Source organism: Dendroctonus ponderosae, unplaced genomic scaffold, assembly GCF_020466585.1.
Source record: "Dendroctonus ponderosae isolate FM_Combo_2020 unplaced genomic scaffold, Dpon_F_20191213v2 Dpon_F_20191213_1, whole genome shotgun sequence".
Lineage (NCBI taxonomy): Eukaryota > Metazoa > Arthropoda > Insecta > Coleoptera > Curculionidae > Dendroctonus > Dendroctonus ponderosae.
The window spans coordinates 26844791-26860930 of record NW_026017110.1 but is presented as its reverse complement, the minus strand read 5'-3'; the positions used below and the strand labels follow the sequence as shown (position 1 = coordinate 26860930).

At 36.9% G+C, this 16140-nt stretch overlaps 5 protein-coding genes across 6 annotated transcripts; 3 read left to right on the top strand and 2 right to left on the bottom strand.

The window, feature by feature from the left end:
* Positions 1-6: 6 nt before the first annotated feature.
* Positions 7-1758, top strand: LOC109535606 (notchless protein homolog 1). The gene has a single exon (XM_048660536.1). The coding sequence runs from the start codon at positions 281-283 to the stop codon at positions 1712-1714; it is 1434 nt and encodes a 477-aa protein (XP_048516493.1). The 5' UTR covers positions 7-280; the 3' UTR covers positions 1715-1758.
* On the bottom strand, positions 1749-3818 carry LOC109535608. Its single transcript, XM_019901525.2, has 5 exons — positions 3375-3818; positions 3164-3324; positions 2728-2972; positions 2483-2676; positions 1749-1971 (listed from the first exon to the last, which is right to left on the bottom strand). Exons 1-5 carry the CDS (start codon positions 3715-3717, stop codon positions 1880-1882), a joined length of 1035 nt encoding a protein of 344 aa, XP_019757084.2. The 5' UTR covers positions 3718-3818; the 3' UTR covers positions 1749-1879.
* Positions 3819-3842: 24 nt separating this feature from the next.
* On the top strand, positions 3843-10710 carry LOC109535604 (N-acetylgalactosaminyltransferase 7). Of its 2 annotated transcripts, XM_019901523.2 has the most exons (10): positions 3843-3985; positions 4064-4266; positions 4327-4522; positions 5060-5401; positions 5466-5618; positions 5676-5930; positions 6028-6229; positions 6594-6695; positions 9407-9589; positions 9644-10710. In XM_019901523.2, the coding sequence occupies exons 2-10, from the start codon at positions 4120-4122 to the stop codon at positions 9819-9821; spliced, it is 1758 nt and encodes a 585-aa protein (XP_019757082.2). In that variant the 5' UTR covers positions 3843-3985; positions 4064-4119; the 3' UTR covers positions 9822-10710. The 2 variants fall into 2 exon arrangements, with proteins under 2 accessions (XP_019757082.2, XP_019757081.2); XM_019901522.2 differs by having other exon boundaries at positions 3854-4266.
* Positions 7098-15617, bottom strand: LOC109535607 (protein lifeguard 3-like). Its single transcript, XM_048660538.1, has 4 exons — positions 15548-15617; positions 8514-8777; positions 8014-8123; positions 7098-7963 (listed from the first exon to the last, which is right to left on the bottom strand). Exons 1-4 carry the CDS (start codon positions 15579-15581, stop codon positions 7130-7132), a joined length of 1242 nt encoding a protein of 413 aa, XP_048516495.1. The 5' UTR covers positions 15582-15617; the 3' UTR covers positions 7098-7129.
* LOC109544968 lies at positions 11440-16118 on the top strand. The gene is made up of 6 exons (XM_048660537.1): positions 11440-11602; positions 11661-11981; positions 12036-12303; positions 12358-12610; positions 15575-15830; positions 15880-16118. The coding sequence occupies exons 2-6, from the start codon at positions 11705-11707 to the stop codon at positions 16065-16067; spliced, it is 1242 nt and encodes a 413-aa protein (XP_048516494.1). The 5' UTR covers positions 11440-11602; positions 11661-11704; the 3' UTR covers positions 16068-16118.
* The last annotated feature ends 22 nt before the right edge of the window (positions 16119-16140 follow it).

Sequence of the window (16140 nt, the reverse complement as noted above, 5' to 3'; positions counted from 1 at the left end):
AGTTTAGTTTTCATTGCAGCCGCTGAGATAAGCGACAAATAGCATTCTGCAGGTGTATATGGCAGTTTCCAATCTATAACCTCTGTGATCTGTGCAGTCCATAACCTTAAATGTGAATGACCGCACATGTAAAAGGGTGCTGTGTATTTAAAATTAATACTAAGAGCGTTTAACGCGCTCATAGAGGGGCTAGAAAGTGCTCCACATCGCAGCACTGCACATACAACTGTTCCGGTGGGTGCATTTTGGACATTGAATACTTTAAAAGCCACCTTTCAATATGACTGAGGACAAAGCCCCACCAGTCCTATGCCGGTTTGTGTCCGAAGCCGGCGAGTTCGAAAGCGAAAGGCTGGACTTGCCTGCGGATTGTACGCTGACACAGCTTACACTAATATGCAACGGCATCTTGAAACAAGAAGATCCTGTGCCTTATAAGTTCTTCATTCATGAGCACGAAATAACGAGTACGTTAGAGAAAGCCGTCGAACTGACCGGGCCGCTGATATCTGAAAGAATCGTGGACATTGTTTATCAGCAGCAGGCAGTTTTTCGAGTCAGGCCAGTCACACGATGTACCGCATCAATGCCAGGCCATGCAGAAGCAGTAATTTCTGTGACTTTTTCGCCGGATGGCAAATATTTAGCAAGTGGATCTGGAGATACCACCGTTCGGTTTTGGGATGTCGAGACACAAACGCCCAGATTTACTGGCACTGGGCACAAAAATTGGGTGCTTTGCATTGCCTGGTCCCCAGACAGCAGCAGGTTGGCGTCGGGCTGCAAAGATGGGAAAATAATCATCTGGGATCCAAAGACAGGAACCCAAGTGGGTAAAACCCTGCTGGGGCACAAGCAGTGGATAACATCCCTCAGCTGGGAGCCCTATCACAAGAACCCTGATTGTCGGTTGTTTGCAAGCTCATCAAAAGACAATGATGTAAGAATATGGGACTCAGTGTTGTGCCATACGGTTTTGACCATCTCAGGTCATATGAAGGGTGTTACTGTTGTGAAATGGGGTGGGTCGGGACTAATTTACACTGCATCTCAAGATAGGACCATAAAAGTGTGGAGAGCCGCTGATGGCATAATGTGTAGAACTCTTGAGGGTCACGCTCACTGGGTCAACACATTGGCTTTGAACACGGACTATGTTTTGAAAATTGGGGCTTTTGACCCAGTGAAAGATGCCAACAAAGACACCTTTGTACCAGACAAAAAGAAGTCCCAAGAGTTCGCTTTGGCCAGATTCAAGAAAGTGACTGAGTCTGTTGGGGAACGGCTAGTTTCAGGATCGGATGATTTCACGCTATTTCTCTGGGATCCTGAAAAGGACAAAAAGCCGTTGGCCCGACTGACTGGCCATCAGCAACTGGTGAACGATGTAAAGTTCTCTCCGGATGGGCGAATTTTAGCTTCAGCATCTTTCGACAAATCAATCCGACTGTGGAATGCAAAAACTGGCAAATTCATTGCCACCCTTAGAGGTCATGTCCAGGCAGTCTACATGATTTCATTCAGTGCGGATTCACGGTTTATGGCCAGCGGAAGTGCCGATTCCACCCTGAAGCTGTGGAATCTAGCGACGAAGAAGTTGGAGTATGATTTACCTGGACATGCTGATGAAGTCTATGCAGTGGATTGGAGCACGGATGGCTTAAGAGTGGCCTCAGGAGGCAAAGACAAAGTGCTCAGACTGTGGCAGAACTAGCAAAGTAATGTCGTGTTAAGCATAATATACGAAGTTTTATTTTCTGATATGGGTTTTATTTTTTGGCTATTACGAAATTTGAAAATTTCATATAGATATGAACTACAGTACACAATCACAAAAGTTTCAACAGAAATTACATAAAATTTACTTATAATGTGGCAATCAACAGTACGAGTTCATGTACGATATGGATAAATTTGGGTAGACACTACCGGGAAGACTCACGGGCCGCCAATACCACCAATTGTAAAGCACTAGAAAAACATAATTATGTACAGATTTTTTACACTTGAAATATCTGGAGAATTATACGATGGATTTTAATAAAATCGCTGCGAATTTGTTCTTATATTAGACTCATATTTGGATGAAGCAAGCGAGTTTATTCGCTTTGGGCAAGTGGAAAATTTTTTAGTGCCCTGGTACAAAAGCAAGTCATTTTTTATTTGGTGGCTGGAATCAACAAATGTTTTTTAACTTGATGCACCAATCCTTTGACATTTTTGTGCTCTTAACAAAATCTTGTAGCATTCATGGTTTTTGTGCAAAAAATTTTTTCTATCTTCTTGTCAATTAATTTTTTTAGAATGTATCGGCCTTATTTCCGATAAAAATTTCAAAGATTTGCTTGAAACTTTTTGGCATTTTCTTATGCTCACATATCAGGAAAATCTGCCGACTACTTACAAGCTCGTGAAAGCTGCATCATTTCGTAGTTTTAGTTCCCATATCGTCAATTAATCAATGAGTATCCAATATACTTACAAACATATGCAGGCTCCATATGTACAGAGATGGCTTTACAGTGCTTCGCACACTCTCTTGGGGGTTTCAGTGCAATAGTGCGTTCTCCTGACCCTTGGATAATAAACACATAACTGCATTCGGGATTCGGTAGAGAATATGGCTCAGCATTGGCTCCATCCACATGTAAAAAGCGCTCCACAGCTTGACCAGTTCTGTTCAAGCGAAGAGATAAAAGACATGCAATATTTGATTTCAACACGAACCTCTCGGGAAAAAAATGGGGCCGTGGAAACACTTTTCTGATAATTCTAGCAGCAGCCATTTTATTGACTCTCCATTGGATATGCACATTGGGAGACAGAGCGTGCTCATCTAAACTGAGAACATCTTTTATGGAGTTCACGTCTAAGTTGCGAGTTTGCAGTCTTGAAGAATCACTTGCTAACTCGGCAGTGTAATTTTTGTAGAGCTGCTGAAGATCTTTGAATGATACTTCTGGTTGATTTGTCTATAAATTAAATAGCTTCATAAAACATCCGACTGTGTGAAAGTAATTGAATTTTGCATTAAGTTTTACTGCAGGGCATTTCTCTTCTACAACATCGTCTTTCAATCAACCATTGTAGGAACTTTTAATTATACACATTAATCATTCACTTAGGAATTGAGTTAAGAACGTGCTAAATCAAATGCACTCGCCTTGATTATAAATGGGACTCCTTCAAACACCTTCTTATAGGCATTAATGCCTTCTACTCCAGTCAAATCTATTACATTATAGACATTTTCACAAGGGGAACAATCCAAGTCGGACAAGTAAAAGTAGGGATTTTCAATAAGACAGCTTTCGTCATGAAGATCTAAAATCGCAAGATCAAAACACTCTTAGGCATGTTGGGTGCTAATATACCTGTTACAGATGGGAAAAGTTTGATGATTGGCACAGCTAAAATCCTAATGAACTTTAGGGCTGGATAGGTGAGCCCCTGGACATTCCTCAATACTACACTAGATGTCGGGGTGTGAACGTTGAGTAAAACATACATAAAAACACTTAAAGATAAAAGGACGACGATCGATATTTTCAATATTGATGATTTGAACACATTTTGGTGGCTTTTGGCTTTGAATTCTGAAAATGATTCCCGAACGATTCCATCAATTTGTTCGTCTGTTAAACCAGTGTTCTTGGCACATTTTATAATGCTTTTTATATTGCGTTTGTACTCAATTAGAAGACGTTTTTTAGACATTTTATTTTTAAATTTTACATATTTTTCTTTGTTTATTTACATTTTCCTATCTCATACTCTTCAGATTATAGAGGTTACGCTCTACAATCGTTCCATTATAACCCTAAAGTTAAAGAGCAGACGTTGCATCGTCGCAATTAGTTGTCAATAACCCGGTTTGTTTACGTGTGCAAATCGCATTTAATGGATTATATTTTCTTCAATTCCTAATCCTATTTCATGGCTTAATTTGTAGATGTGTCATTAGAAAGATACTTTTTTATCACAGGTATCTGAGGCTCACATAATTTGACATTGTAACGCTTACAATTCCTTAAACGTACTTGAAACAAGTTGTCTGTTCCAGGCCTTATAGAAAGCTACCAGGTTTCTGTTATTTAGAATGAGCATTTAGCTGAAAATATGTCTTTTGTAATATATCTGAGTAGAAGAACTCGCACCCTCAGGTTGCTGGCATTTGCAGCTGTCTTAATTTTTATTATATACCTGCTAGCCACTTATGATAAAGAGACTAGCAATACCTTTGGAATTGCCAGCAGATTAAGACAGGCAAGCATTTATAGCGGCTTTGAGCTGAATGTAATGTAACAAGAACCTGGGCATTTTCAGGGCAAAACAGTGGAAAGGGCAGTTCCGAAACTGGTATCGGAGCTGGGCAATTTTGAGCCCAAGGAAATTGAGGACAGAAGCGGGCCTGGTGAAAAGGGGGTTCCTCATCACTTACAACCCAATCAGCAAAACGATGCCGATCAGTCAGAGTCAGATTATGGCATGAACATAGCTTGCTCTGACGAGATTTCTCTGGGTGGGTAGCATTTTATTTAATTTGTGTTTACTTGATGTGAAATGATGATGAATGGTCCCGTATTAACGTTAACATGTTCTAAGTGAGAGGTCTGTAGCTAGAACCATAGATGAATACTGAAATTGGCCTGATATCTCTCATTTTCCATAAACTCCTTTTTTCGCATTCGCCAATCAGTCCAATACGCATTCAGAGAAGAAATCGTCGGATTTTCTTTCTTTTGGCAATTCGAGCGCATGGAGGGAATGTTTTTCAAGTGTCTGAGCGTGGAGATTTCTGGAAATTGCCATTTATTTTCTTAAAATATTATTGGTTTTTGCGTTAATAACTCCATCTGAACTTTCTCTAGGCTTGAACACATTAATGCTCATATTTTAACACCCTTTTTGATAAATCCATGAGAATGCTATTTTTAAATACTTCGAAGCTTAATTTCATAAAATTACCCATACATTTAGAACATTCACTATTAGATCTTAGTTTTTAACTCAAAACTATGTCTAGTTCTTAGAATATAAAAGTATAATATTATTCCAGATCGATCAATATTGGATACAAGACTTGAGGAATGCAAGCATTGGGATTACCCAACTGATCTTCCTTCGACCAGTGTGATAATAGTGTTTCACAATGAAGGTTGGTCGGTTCTCTTGAGAACTGTTCACAGTGTGCTCAACCGCACGCCCAAGCAGTTCCTTAAGGAAATCCTGCTGGTTGATGATTATTCGGATAAGGAGAATTTGAAATATGATTTGGATAATTATATAGAAAAGTTTAATGGAAAAGTGAGGCTGATCAGAAATTCACAACGTGAAGGCTTAATTAGGACGAGAAGTAGAGGAGCAGTTGAAGCTAAAGGGGAAGTAATTGTGTTTTTAGGCAAGGCGCTGTGTTGCTTATTCTAAGCTTATGTTTTAATAAAACTCGTTTTCGGAATAAATAGATGCTCACTGCGAGGTCAACACTAACTGGCTGCCTCCCCTGCTGGCCCCAATTTACCGGGATAGATCGACAATGACTGTTCCTATAATTGACGGAATTGACCACAAATCGTTTGAATATCGCCCCGTTTATGGCGAAGACAGACATTTCCGAGGTGACTAGCCTTTAAAGCTATTTAAGTTTGTTTAATTAATAAGAAAATGGTTTCAAGGTATTTTCGAATGGGGCATGCTTTACAAGGAAAATGAGGTACCGCAAAGGGAGCTCCGTACTAGGAAGCACAACAGTCAACCATATAAAAGCCCCACTCATGCTGGCGGCTTGTTTGCCATTGATAGAAAGTACTTTTTGGAAATAGGCACTTATGATCCGGGTCTGCTGGTTTGGGGCGGAGAAAATTTCGAATTGAGCTTCAAAATTTGGCAATGCGGAGGCAGCATTGAGTGGGTACCATGCTCCAGAGTAGGTCAGTTCTGCAAAATTCTGATTAATTATAAGACCGAATTTTTCTCAATAGTTTGAATTTGTTAATTCAAGTGTTAATTTCAATTATTTCTTTTCAGGACACGTGTACCGCAGTTTTATGCCCTACAATTTCGGAAAACTGGCTCAAAAGAAGAAGGGCTCTCTTATAACAATCAACTATAAGCGCGTCATTGAAACATGGTTTGATGAAAAGTACAAGGAATACTTCTACACCAGGGAGCCAATGGCGAGATTTTTGGATATGGGCGATATTAGTGAGCAGCTTACTTTGAAAGACAGGTAGATTACAATCAATTATTTTTCATTAAGTGGGTTTTAAGCTACTGTAGCTATTTAGCGCGATGTACACGGTGTAGCTAGCAATTTTGATTTTGGCGACTTATATCATCAGAAAGTCCTAAATTCTTAAAGCGAATGTTTTTCTTAGTCTTTACAAGTATATTTATAATTAAAAAAAATATTTTAGGAAATTATGTTGTATAGCATTTATCAATCATCTATTGTTTTAAGGTGTAATCTATTGTTGTGTAAATTTATTTCCGATGAATTTGCGAGTGAGATCCGAGAGAAAAATTGAATCAATCGAGAACAGTTCTTAAGTATTTTAAATTACAAAAAAAACAGATGAGTTAATTTTTTTCAGGCTTGGCTGTAAGAGTTTCCAATGGTACATGGAGAACGTAGCGTATGATGTGCTTGACAAGTTTCCGGAACTTCCTCCAAATATTCATTTTGGCGAAATGAGGTGAGTTTTTGCAAATTTCTATTAAAAATTAGCAAAAAGAACGTTTCGGAGAGGGCATTTTCAATCGAAGAATTTGGCTGATAAAAAATTGTTCCTATCATTAAACATACATACAAAAATGACGATCTAAAATAAGATTACATCTGAAACAGCCACTGTGGAATTTAAGCAATGCGCAACAAAACGTTTGTTGGTTTTAATACGAAATATATAAATTTAATTATGTGCATTCATGCATTGAAAAAGATATAAACCGCACATTTTCGTTGCGTATTTTGATATGGAGATCGATAGGAAAAGTAGATTAACTAAAATCTGTAAATGTTTTTCCATTTGCGCTCTTCACAAAAGGCTTCTAGCTTTCTGCAAATTTTCTGCATGCGCTCAAAGGAATAAGGTCAATTCCGCATTTCTGCAAATTATGCTTTTATTATTTAAGTAGTACATGCATTTATCAGCTCAAGCATATACATAAAAATCATCACAATATCCACATAAAGTGTAAGTGCGGCGTAAATATACTCCTCAGGAGATATTTCCTGCCTGCGGCCTCCTAAAATGCACTGCATGTCGTAGAGAAGAAACACGCTGAAAATGAGCGTGGCAATGCCAGAATAAACGAGCCAAAGCACTGGCGTGTAGGTGACTAAAGAAACAATCATCACAATTAAGCCGAAAGCCATGAATACGATTGAAGCTACTGCTATAATGAAAGTATACTTGGTGATGTCGAACCAGGTTTGGATTGCCAGCAGTGAAACCACTAGGCAGATGAGAGCTGTGCTGGACGTAGTTAGTAATAGCACTTTGGTTGAGTAAAAAATTGTTGCTGCCGCACAAATGTACGAAAGCGCCAGAGTGAAAAGGAGCAGCAGGACGAAGTTCAAAGGAAATATGCGCCTGGTAACTTGATAGCACGTCAGAGTGATGTAGAGGACCATTTCCAAAGCAGCCATCACCCAAAACATCGGAATATTTGTGGCTACGAAGTCCTTGGTCGGCTCGTGGAACATCACCAGCAGGATAAGACCGGTTGTGATCAAAAGCTGCACGGATAAAATCAGAAAAACCTTTTGAATAAAGTAGTGACGTATTCTTTGGTCCATTAAACTGGGAGAGGTTAGTCCATAAGGGTAGTAACCACCTTCTGGATCAGGGTTGGTTTGATAGCGTTGAGTTTGGCGAGTTATCTGCCCAGTGGCTGTGGAGTAGGCGGGCGGTGGGTGACTGTTGTAAGGTGGAGGCGCTTCACTGTTCACCACTATTTCCTATAAATACGAAAAAAATTAAATTTGCTCGAATTAAACCAACAACTGACCCTTTGAGTGCGGTCGTTTCTGCTAAACATCGTCACTTCCTGGGTGTTGGTCGTTTTCTCTTTCAGGCAGGATTCGATTGTGGCATAACTTTCGTCTAACTGAATCACATCTTAAATATAAAAAAATTGAAATGGGAAATTGCATGAAATCCAGTCGTTGATATAAGCTTCGGCTTTTCCCAGGGCAAGAGATACACTTGCTAGGGATTTCAAATCGGTCTTTTTCGTTTCGTGATTTAAACGTTTTGATAACATTTCTGGTAATTCTAAACCTTCTAAGTTATTTTTGAGCAGTTTAAGCAATCGCTCCCAGGTTTATTTTAACTATTTTCCGATTTTATTTATATGATTGGCGAGGAAAATTTCTGCAAATGATAAAAATGTGACATCATCAAGAAAAAATTTCCCAAATCGTTAAAACGCAGATAGCACAAACAATCCTTTTACACACTCCTTCAGTCATAGTATGATTTAAAATAAATTCGCATTAATTTGCTTACCTTTCTTGCCCCGAAAGCCATTTTCATTAACCAAGCTTAAACTGGATAAATCCTCAGCATCAAAGGACTGTTTGCTTAAATTCGGTTCTCCCAAAATATTAATGCGAATCTCGGTTGTAAAAGAGAAGTTCTTTGAAGTGTTCGGCTCTTGGAACTGGATAACATCGCTGATCTGTTTGCTGGCGATGGAAATTACGTTGTTCTTGTTAGTCGCTCCTTCCCCTGGATCGTAACTCTGCTGCGTTGGTTGGATATCCTGGGAATCTGAAGGATTTAGCGATCTTTCAGACATAGGAATCGATTGAGTTTGAGTTGTTGAGTTGACAGTGACAACAGGTCCAAATATAACTTTTTTGTGCTAAAAGCGATATTAAACTGAGGACGGGTGGACTGCAGAAGTGTTGATTACACCTAACGGATTGCGAAACCGCTGCCATCGTTTGAAAAACGAATCTTTTTGCTCTTGTTTCAAAAACGCCGATGTTCCAATTACCTGAGAACAATTGCAGCTACGAAAATGTAAGAGACTAAGAAGTTGCCCAATTAAACGGTAAAAAATCCACATCGTGTACATGTGAAAACTTGTGATCATAGATAATGTGGCGTAAATATTTGAATAAATTGCCCCAAAAACTGTAAGAGTTGCGTGTAAAAGATTGTAAAAAACCCACACGTTGGACACTCAACTGGTATCTCATCAACGGCTCGGACACTGAAAAATTGCGGTGCTCTATCGGGTCAAGCAATTGGTTCGTTCTTGTATCTTCCGATAAATGAGATTCGACTCTTTATAAACTGGGCAAACCTTCACAGTTAATAGTATTAATTGAAGTGTCTTCAGCTTGCCTTTCTTAGTCAAAATGTATAGATTTTTATACTATTTGTCTTTTCAGGTCAGTAGCCGTGCGTAAATGCCTGGACACTCTTGGTCATGGACCGCCCTCCTTGATGGCTGTTCAACACTGCCACGGCTTCGGAAACAATCAGCTCATGCGATTGAACGCTAAAGGACAGCTGGGGGTTGGTGAACGATGCATCGAAGCTGATGCTCAAGGAATAAAATTAGCGTTTTGCAGGTAAGCTATTTATATTTTTTCTGAGCTGCCGATAATGACTTACTACGAGTTTAGGCTGGGAACAGTGGATGGTCCATGGCTGTACGACGAAGACACGCATACTCTAATGCATAAAGTGCATAAGAAATGCGTGGCTTTGCATCCGCAGACTTCTCATCTGTCTCTAATGCCTTGCGACATCAACAATGCATATCAACAGTGGCTGTTCAATCCGTTGACACCCAAGTGGTAACCGGGTGCCAAATTTCCGTTGCTCATTCCATTTTTTCTTATTTATATTAGTACGTTTGAAAGGCAATTCTTGAATTAGGATTTGTGTCATAAAGATGCATTAGTTGAATGTACATAATACTTATTTTTGTTATTAAATCGGAGGTCTGTTCGTTTTATAATAAATTATATTAAATTTGTACTAATGTTTGTCCTGGAGCTTAAAGCTGCAGCTAGACTAGACTAGTTGAAAGACTAAGAGATATATGTAAATATCTTTCGTTAAATAGGATAGTCTAACAATTACTAATAAGGAGCAGGTAATAACTCTACAATCATTAATATTATCATAGGAAAGTATTTATTCGTAGCGTTTAACGTTTAATCAATCAACGATTATTCTAAACATGCAATATGAAGACTAAAGTTTAGCGGTTCAATAAGCCTTTGTGCCTTTTTGATAAATTCCTCTCACATTATCTAGTCTTTGATTCGAGTTTCCGTTTATTTTTCGGTAATTTTTTGAAGAGTAGTTAGCTATTCATGTGAACTGTAAACAAGAATGGAAATCATTTACTACTTCCAAACTGTTTTAAAATCCGCTTTAGCAGATGGACGAATGCATTTTGGTATTGAGATAAGATTTCAGTTCACTGAAGGGTTACAGTTTTGCTCATTAATAAAAAAAAGGAATCAGTATTGCTCAATAAAATTCACTAAATACCCTAATTATTGTGTTTCTTTTACCAGGAAACATTCGACTGAGCCTTTTCTTCTCTATTTTCTGATGGTTATTAGGGTAAATTTTACTTGTAAAAACTAGCCAATAAACAGTCGTACTTAAAATAGGTTTTATGAAACGTTGTTGTATATTTAGGTGATATATTATTAATAAATGTCATTTTATATAAGTGCAGTTGTCTGGTTTTCAACATCTAAGTCATCCTACTGTTCTTTGATTTTCTGAGCTTTTATGAGAGCAACGAATATGTTTTTTACATTGTTTGAAAGGGGAATAAATAATCGTTTACTGCAAAATCCGAAAGGAAACCACAAATACTTAAAATTTTTCAGACCCTTCAGTTGAGTAATTCGTTTTAGGTTTTACTTATTGCATAAACCTTTATCTCCTTTGTTTTACATCAGCGACTGCAAGTTATTTCTATTATAAGCATTTTTTTCATCAGCGAGAGGGACTTATGGCTTCCCTTCTGGATACTTTTTTTCTTCAGTGAATGTTCCTTGAAATATATTATCGTCATTTGAACCATTTTACTTATCTCATGCGGAAGACATACACTCTTGAGAAGAAGAACGCTCTTAAGAATTACAGTTTGCATACCATTTAAGGCATATACAAGGGGGTAAAAACTAGTTTAGATGCTTTTTTTCTTCAAAATCATGCACATATTCATTGCATATGCAAATGCTATATTCAAACATCCGGCATATACCTACAATGAAAATTATTTTGGGAGAATTTGAGTGAATGCAGGTAAAAATCGCACTTCTAGATGACTTTGCAACTGCTACATCTGATAAATAAATACTGGCAAATGTAGACGAGTCACGCATTAAGCACACTAATCTGTTCTCTCCGATGATGTGAACATAGTGACGCTTTAATTATACTTATAATAAGTAACCTTCCAAGGTTTTGTAACAACAGGTTTTAAGTGGGAAATGTTTACGTTTACGAATTCGTTAGTTGGAGCGATATGATTAAAATGTATCCCTAGATACAATTCGAACCAGTTTTTGCAACATTTCGAAAGTGATCAGTTCGTCGTGAACTTAGTGATGGTAGCTAATTAGTATCTATATAATCAACTTTCATCAATATCTATATCCGTTTGAGCAGCTTACGTGTAAACTTTCAACTATACCTAACTATTGAAGTGCAACATGGGCTCTCTCTCTCCTGAATTGCGGAAACTGATTGCGAGAATTGCAAAAGAGAATGATATTGTAAATTATACAGAGGAAATTTTCAATAATGTTGCCAAAGAAGGAGATGGCTATATGGGCATACTGGAAGCTTTGAATATAGCTGATAAAGACAACGACAATCAACTAAGTTTGGTAATAAAAAGAGCGCCTACTAGCGAAGCTTTGAGGAAACAGTTCCCAACCAGAATTATTTTCGTTAGGGAGATTTACTTCTACCATGAAGTCGTTCCAGGTATTTAATACTCCACAATATCACTCACCATTCTGCTCAATCGAACCCTTGCAGCACTAAAGTCATTCCAAGAGAGGCACAGCATTTCCAGTCCTTTCACCAACATAGCTAAAATATACGGATTTATTGAAGACGAGTTTAAAGAAGTGTTGCTTCTACAAAATCTGAAATCAGATGGATACAACACATGCGACCGAAGAGAACCCATGGACTCTCATCATCTGACTTTGGGCTTGACCACATACGCAAAACTACACGCCACTACGCTTGCAATGAGGCGTTTGGAACCAGAAACATTTAAGAAAACCACCGCAAATATCATGTGATGAAAACCGATTTAATTTAAGGCAATCCAGCTTAAATGATGTTGTTTTAGGACACATATTATGGTGGATTTTGTTGGTAGCAAGATGGAGAATCCTGCTCAGAATACCGACATGTTAGGTGCATTTTTTTTGCCGACTCTCGCAGCCGTTAAGGACAATGAGAAACTGACTCAGGCTATTGAAAGGGCCAAAGAACATGTGCCTCGGAATGTTTTTAAAGAAATATTTGATCCGACCGATGAGGAATTCACTGTCTTGGCACATGCCGATTGTTGGAGCACCAATCTCATGTTTAAATATCAGGTGGGGGATTTTATTAGAAAAGTTGCCAATGGGCGTGAATATTTATGTACAGGATGACTCAGGAAAAAAGTCTGATTTTGATGTTTCTGAGACTGGAATGATTGTAATTTAAATACCAACACAAAAATATTAAAAAACCAACAAAACGAAGGCAATATTTTTAAACAATTTGAAATTATTTCTAATAATTCAATTTTGAAGAGATTAAATTAAAGAGTTCAATTTTAAAAAGAAACATTCATTCAATTTCATATGTATTTAATGCAGACCATAACACAGTTTAAGTAAGAGAAATAGAAATTGCGCTTTTAAACTGCAGTTTAAAAACAGTTTTCATTCAATCAGTGTTAGAGTTTCTATATTTAATTATAAATTGTATTAATTTATGTGTAACAATATTTTGTATGATTTTGATGATGACGATTTTTTTTATCTACTATTGAACCCATCTTTTTATACTATGCAAAATATCCGTAACCTTCGCCTTTATATGGTTAATTTAAGTTAACTGAGTTAACAAGTTATAACTCATCGGTTCATAAGTTATAAGTCATTTATTAAAGCTATACGAGACCCGAGACTGGAATTTTCACATCTAAGAAAAAAAGACATCAACATTTTTTTCTGAGTAACGTTTTACTACTTTGTTCAAATAACTTAAAAAAGTTTTCTAGATTGTCCCAGCAACAGAATTGAGTAGAAAGAAAGTCGACGAGTTTTCTTGTAAAATCGATCTCCCAACTTTTTTTCATAAAAGATTCAGTTTGCCAGTATTTCACAGTAAAATGTTAGGAAAAACACGGTTTTTCTGTTTAGAGACAGTGTTGTTTATAAATATTGACCTAAAAATGAAGAAACCCCAGTTTGCAAAAGTTTTCCAAATATTAATAATTATAAACTTTTGCCTTATCAGTGCGGGGAAATATTTTTGGAAAAAGATCCACAAATAATTATTAGGGTTTTTTTTCATAATTCGAAGCTGCAAAAAGTTTTTCAAATATTTTTGCAAAGCGGCTAAGAAGGCTATTAAGGATTAAGAAGCATTATTTTTTAGTTTTATTTAAAATACTGACAATTTTCAGCTATTTTCTGTAAAAAAATATAAGATACATTTTATTGGTACACTCGCAATAAACTCACAATTTTTCAATATTTCCACAGAAAATCCCTGAAAATTGTAAGTATTTTAAATAAAACTAAAAAATAATGCGATTTTTGCGTCGAAAGAGTTGCTTAATAGGAAATTTAAAATAACTTAAAAAATCTGTAGAGCGATGAGGGCGTCGAATTTTCCAAATAATATTTGTAAAATTTTGCTCTGGTCGTCTTTTCAAGATAATCCTAATTACTTTCGGTAAAAAACTGAATAAAATTATTTGGTTTTTGTGCCAAATTCGAAGCTGAAATGGGTTTTCTAAAGTTCCCAGCAAACCGATGAATAAGGCGAATTTTCTAGCAAAATTAATTTTGTAATTTTTGCCTGAAGACCCCGTTATTGTCAGAAAAGAAGAAGAGTTTTCTGCGTTTTGGATTAAAAACTTTTAGTTTTATGATCAGTTTTGAAGAAAACCTTAATGGTTTTTGGGGAAACACGGGAGGAATTTATTTTCGTTTCTGTCCCGAATTCGACGCTAGAAAAAGTTTTCGTAAAATTTTTTCAAAGCTGTAAATGTATCTTGTAATTTTTCGCGATTTCCAAATAATCTGTTATAAACTTTCGCTTATTGTGTTCGTTTTTTGATAGAAAATGACTTGATTTTTGTTACAATATCGATGTTGGAAAGGGATTTTAAAACTTCTCACAAAGCGGAAATACCTTAAGATTATCAGAACTTTAAGTGAAACGTTGAACGAAACAGAAAATTGAGCATTGAGAAGAAAGAGTAACTTGACTAAAACTGGTAAATTCTGAAATTTTGAGGAAATTTTAAAAATATTATTAATAAATGGCCTTTAAAATAAGTCTAAAAAGAAGGAAAAAAAAGTCATCAACATTTTAATTATTAAACAAAAAAAACTATTAATTAAAAAAAACAAAATTATTTGATTCTTGACCCAAATTCGATGCTGTAAAGGAATTTCGAAACTTTTTACAAAGCAACGAAGGAGGCGAGTGTTCTAAAAAAATTTATTTCATAATTTTTCGAGAAAAATGCCTCAAGATTGTCATTAGAAGCAATTTTTGTGAAAATTAAGCATTTAGAATAAAGAGTTACTTTTTAAGTTAGTTAAGTTACTAAAACTGGAAAAACGGAACTGAGTAACTGCGCCGGTGCGCTGGGTTGGCGCACCAAGCCATTTCCGTAGCACTGCGCCAACTCCTGAAAATTCACTGAGTTACCCAGACCTAATTAAACATAATGGAAACGACGGTTTGCGTTACAATCAACAATTGCGTTTAGATTTTTTTAGCTTTTATTTTCTAGGTTTAGATCTTTGTAAAGTGATTCCACATAAAAACACACATGTGTTATATAAGTAAAGTCAAAAATAAACATCGGGCATAGAACATTAAAGGCAGAGAAAGCATGTTTTGGTTCTTCCTGTTCAGCTTTTAGACACGTTATTGGCTTGGAATTGTAGATTCTATAGCTTTTGAAGACCCTCGATTGTTGCCGATAGAATCAGTGTAACATCCGCTTACCGCCAAAATTTTTCGCACGTTTAACGTGGGTGTAATGAAAATTTGAAACTTCTGAAACTGATTTCTCCGAGCGAAATAAAAAAAGCAATTATGCGGTAATGGTTCTAAAATCTAGATTAAGGAAGGCGCAACCCTTTTAATAAGGCCGTACAAGAGGTTACGATTTCTTGCCTCAGTAAAGGTGCAATTTTCAATAACGATCATCTATGCACCTACGAACTGTTCAGGCTTAATCAGAATTGGGTGAAAATCAGCTTTCAAATCCAAATCAGCCGCCAAATACATTTTAATACCTTTTCCAAAATGACTGAATTTTCCAGGACCCATCAAATCCGAACATTCCCACTGATGTTAAACTAATCGACTGGCAAACATCGCACGTAACGAATCCAATGTTCGACGTTACCTACTTCCTACTAATCAACGCTGCTAAGCCAGATCTGGAAAACTACCAAAAATATCTGGAAATTTATTACGAGGCTTTATCCCAAAATTTGAGCGCCTTTGGGTTGGACGTTGGCTCGGTCTATCCGTTCGAGCTTCTTCAGGAGCACTGGCGAAAATTCGCTCCCATAGGTAAATTAGCGCTTAATTAGGATCTTATATTGAGCATTTACCTTTTCAGGGTTTCACATGTGCATACTAATGCTGCACCAGTCCTTGAGCGATTCGAAAACTCACGACTTTGAGCAAATGGCTGCAGACGGACGCGATTTGTTTGATTTAGCTAGCAGAGACATCATTATTAGCGATCGATTCAAGCAAAGAATGAGTGACTTAGTGGAATTTTTAGACAATAATCAGCTAATTTAACTTGTAAATAACCATTCTCTAATATAGTATGCCTGATGTTTAAAACATTTACACCAACTTCGCTCAAATAAAC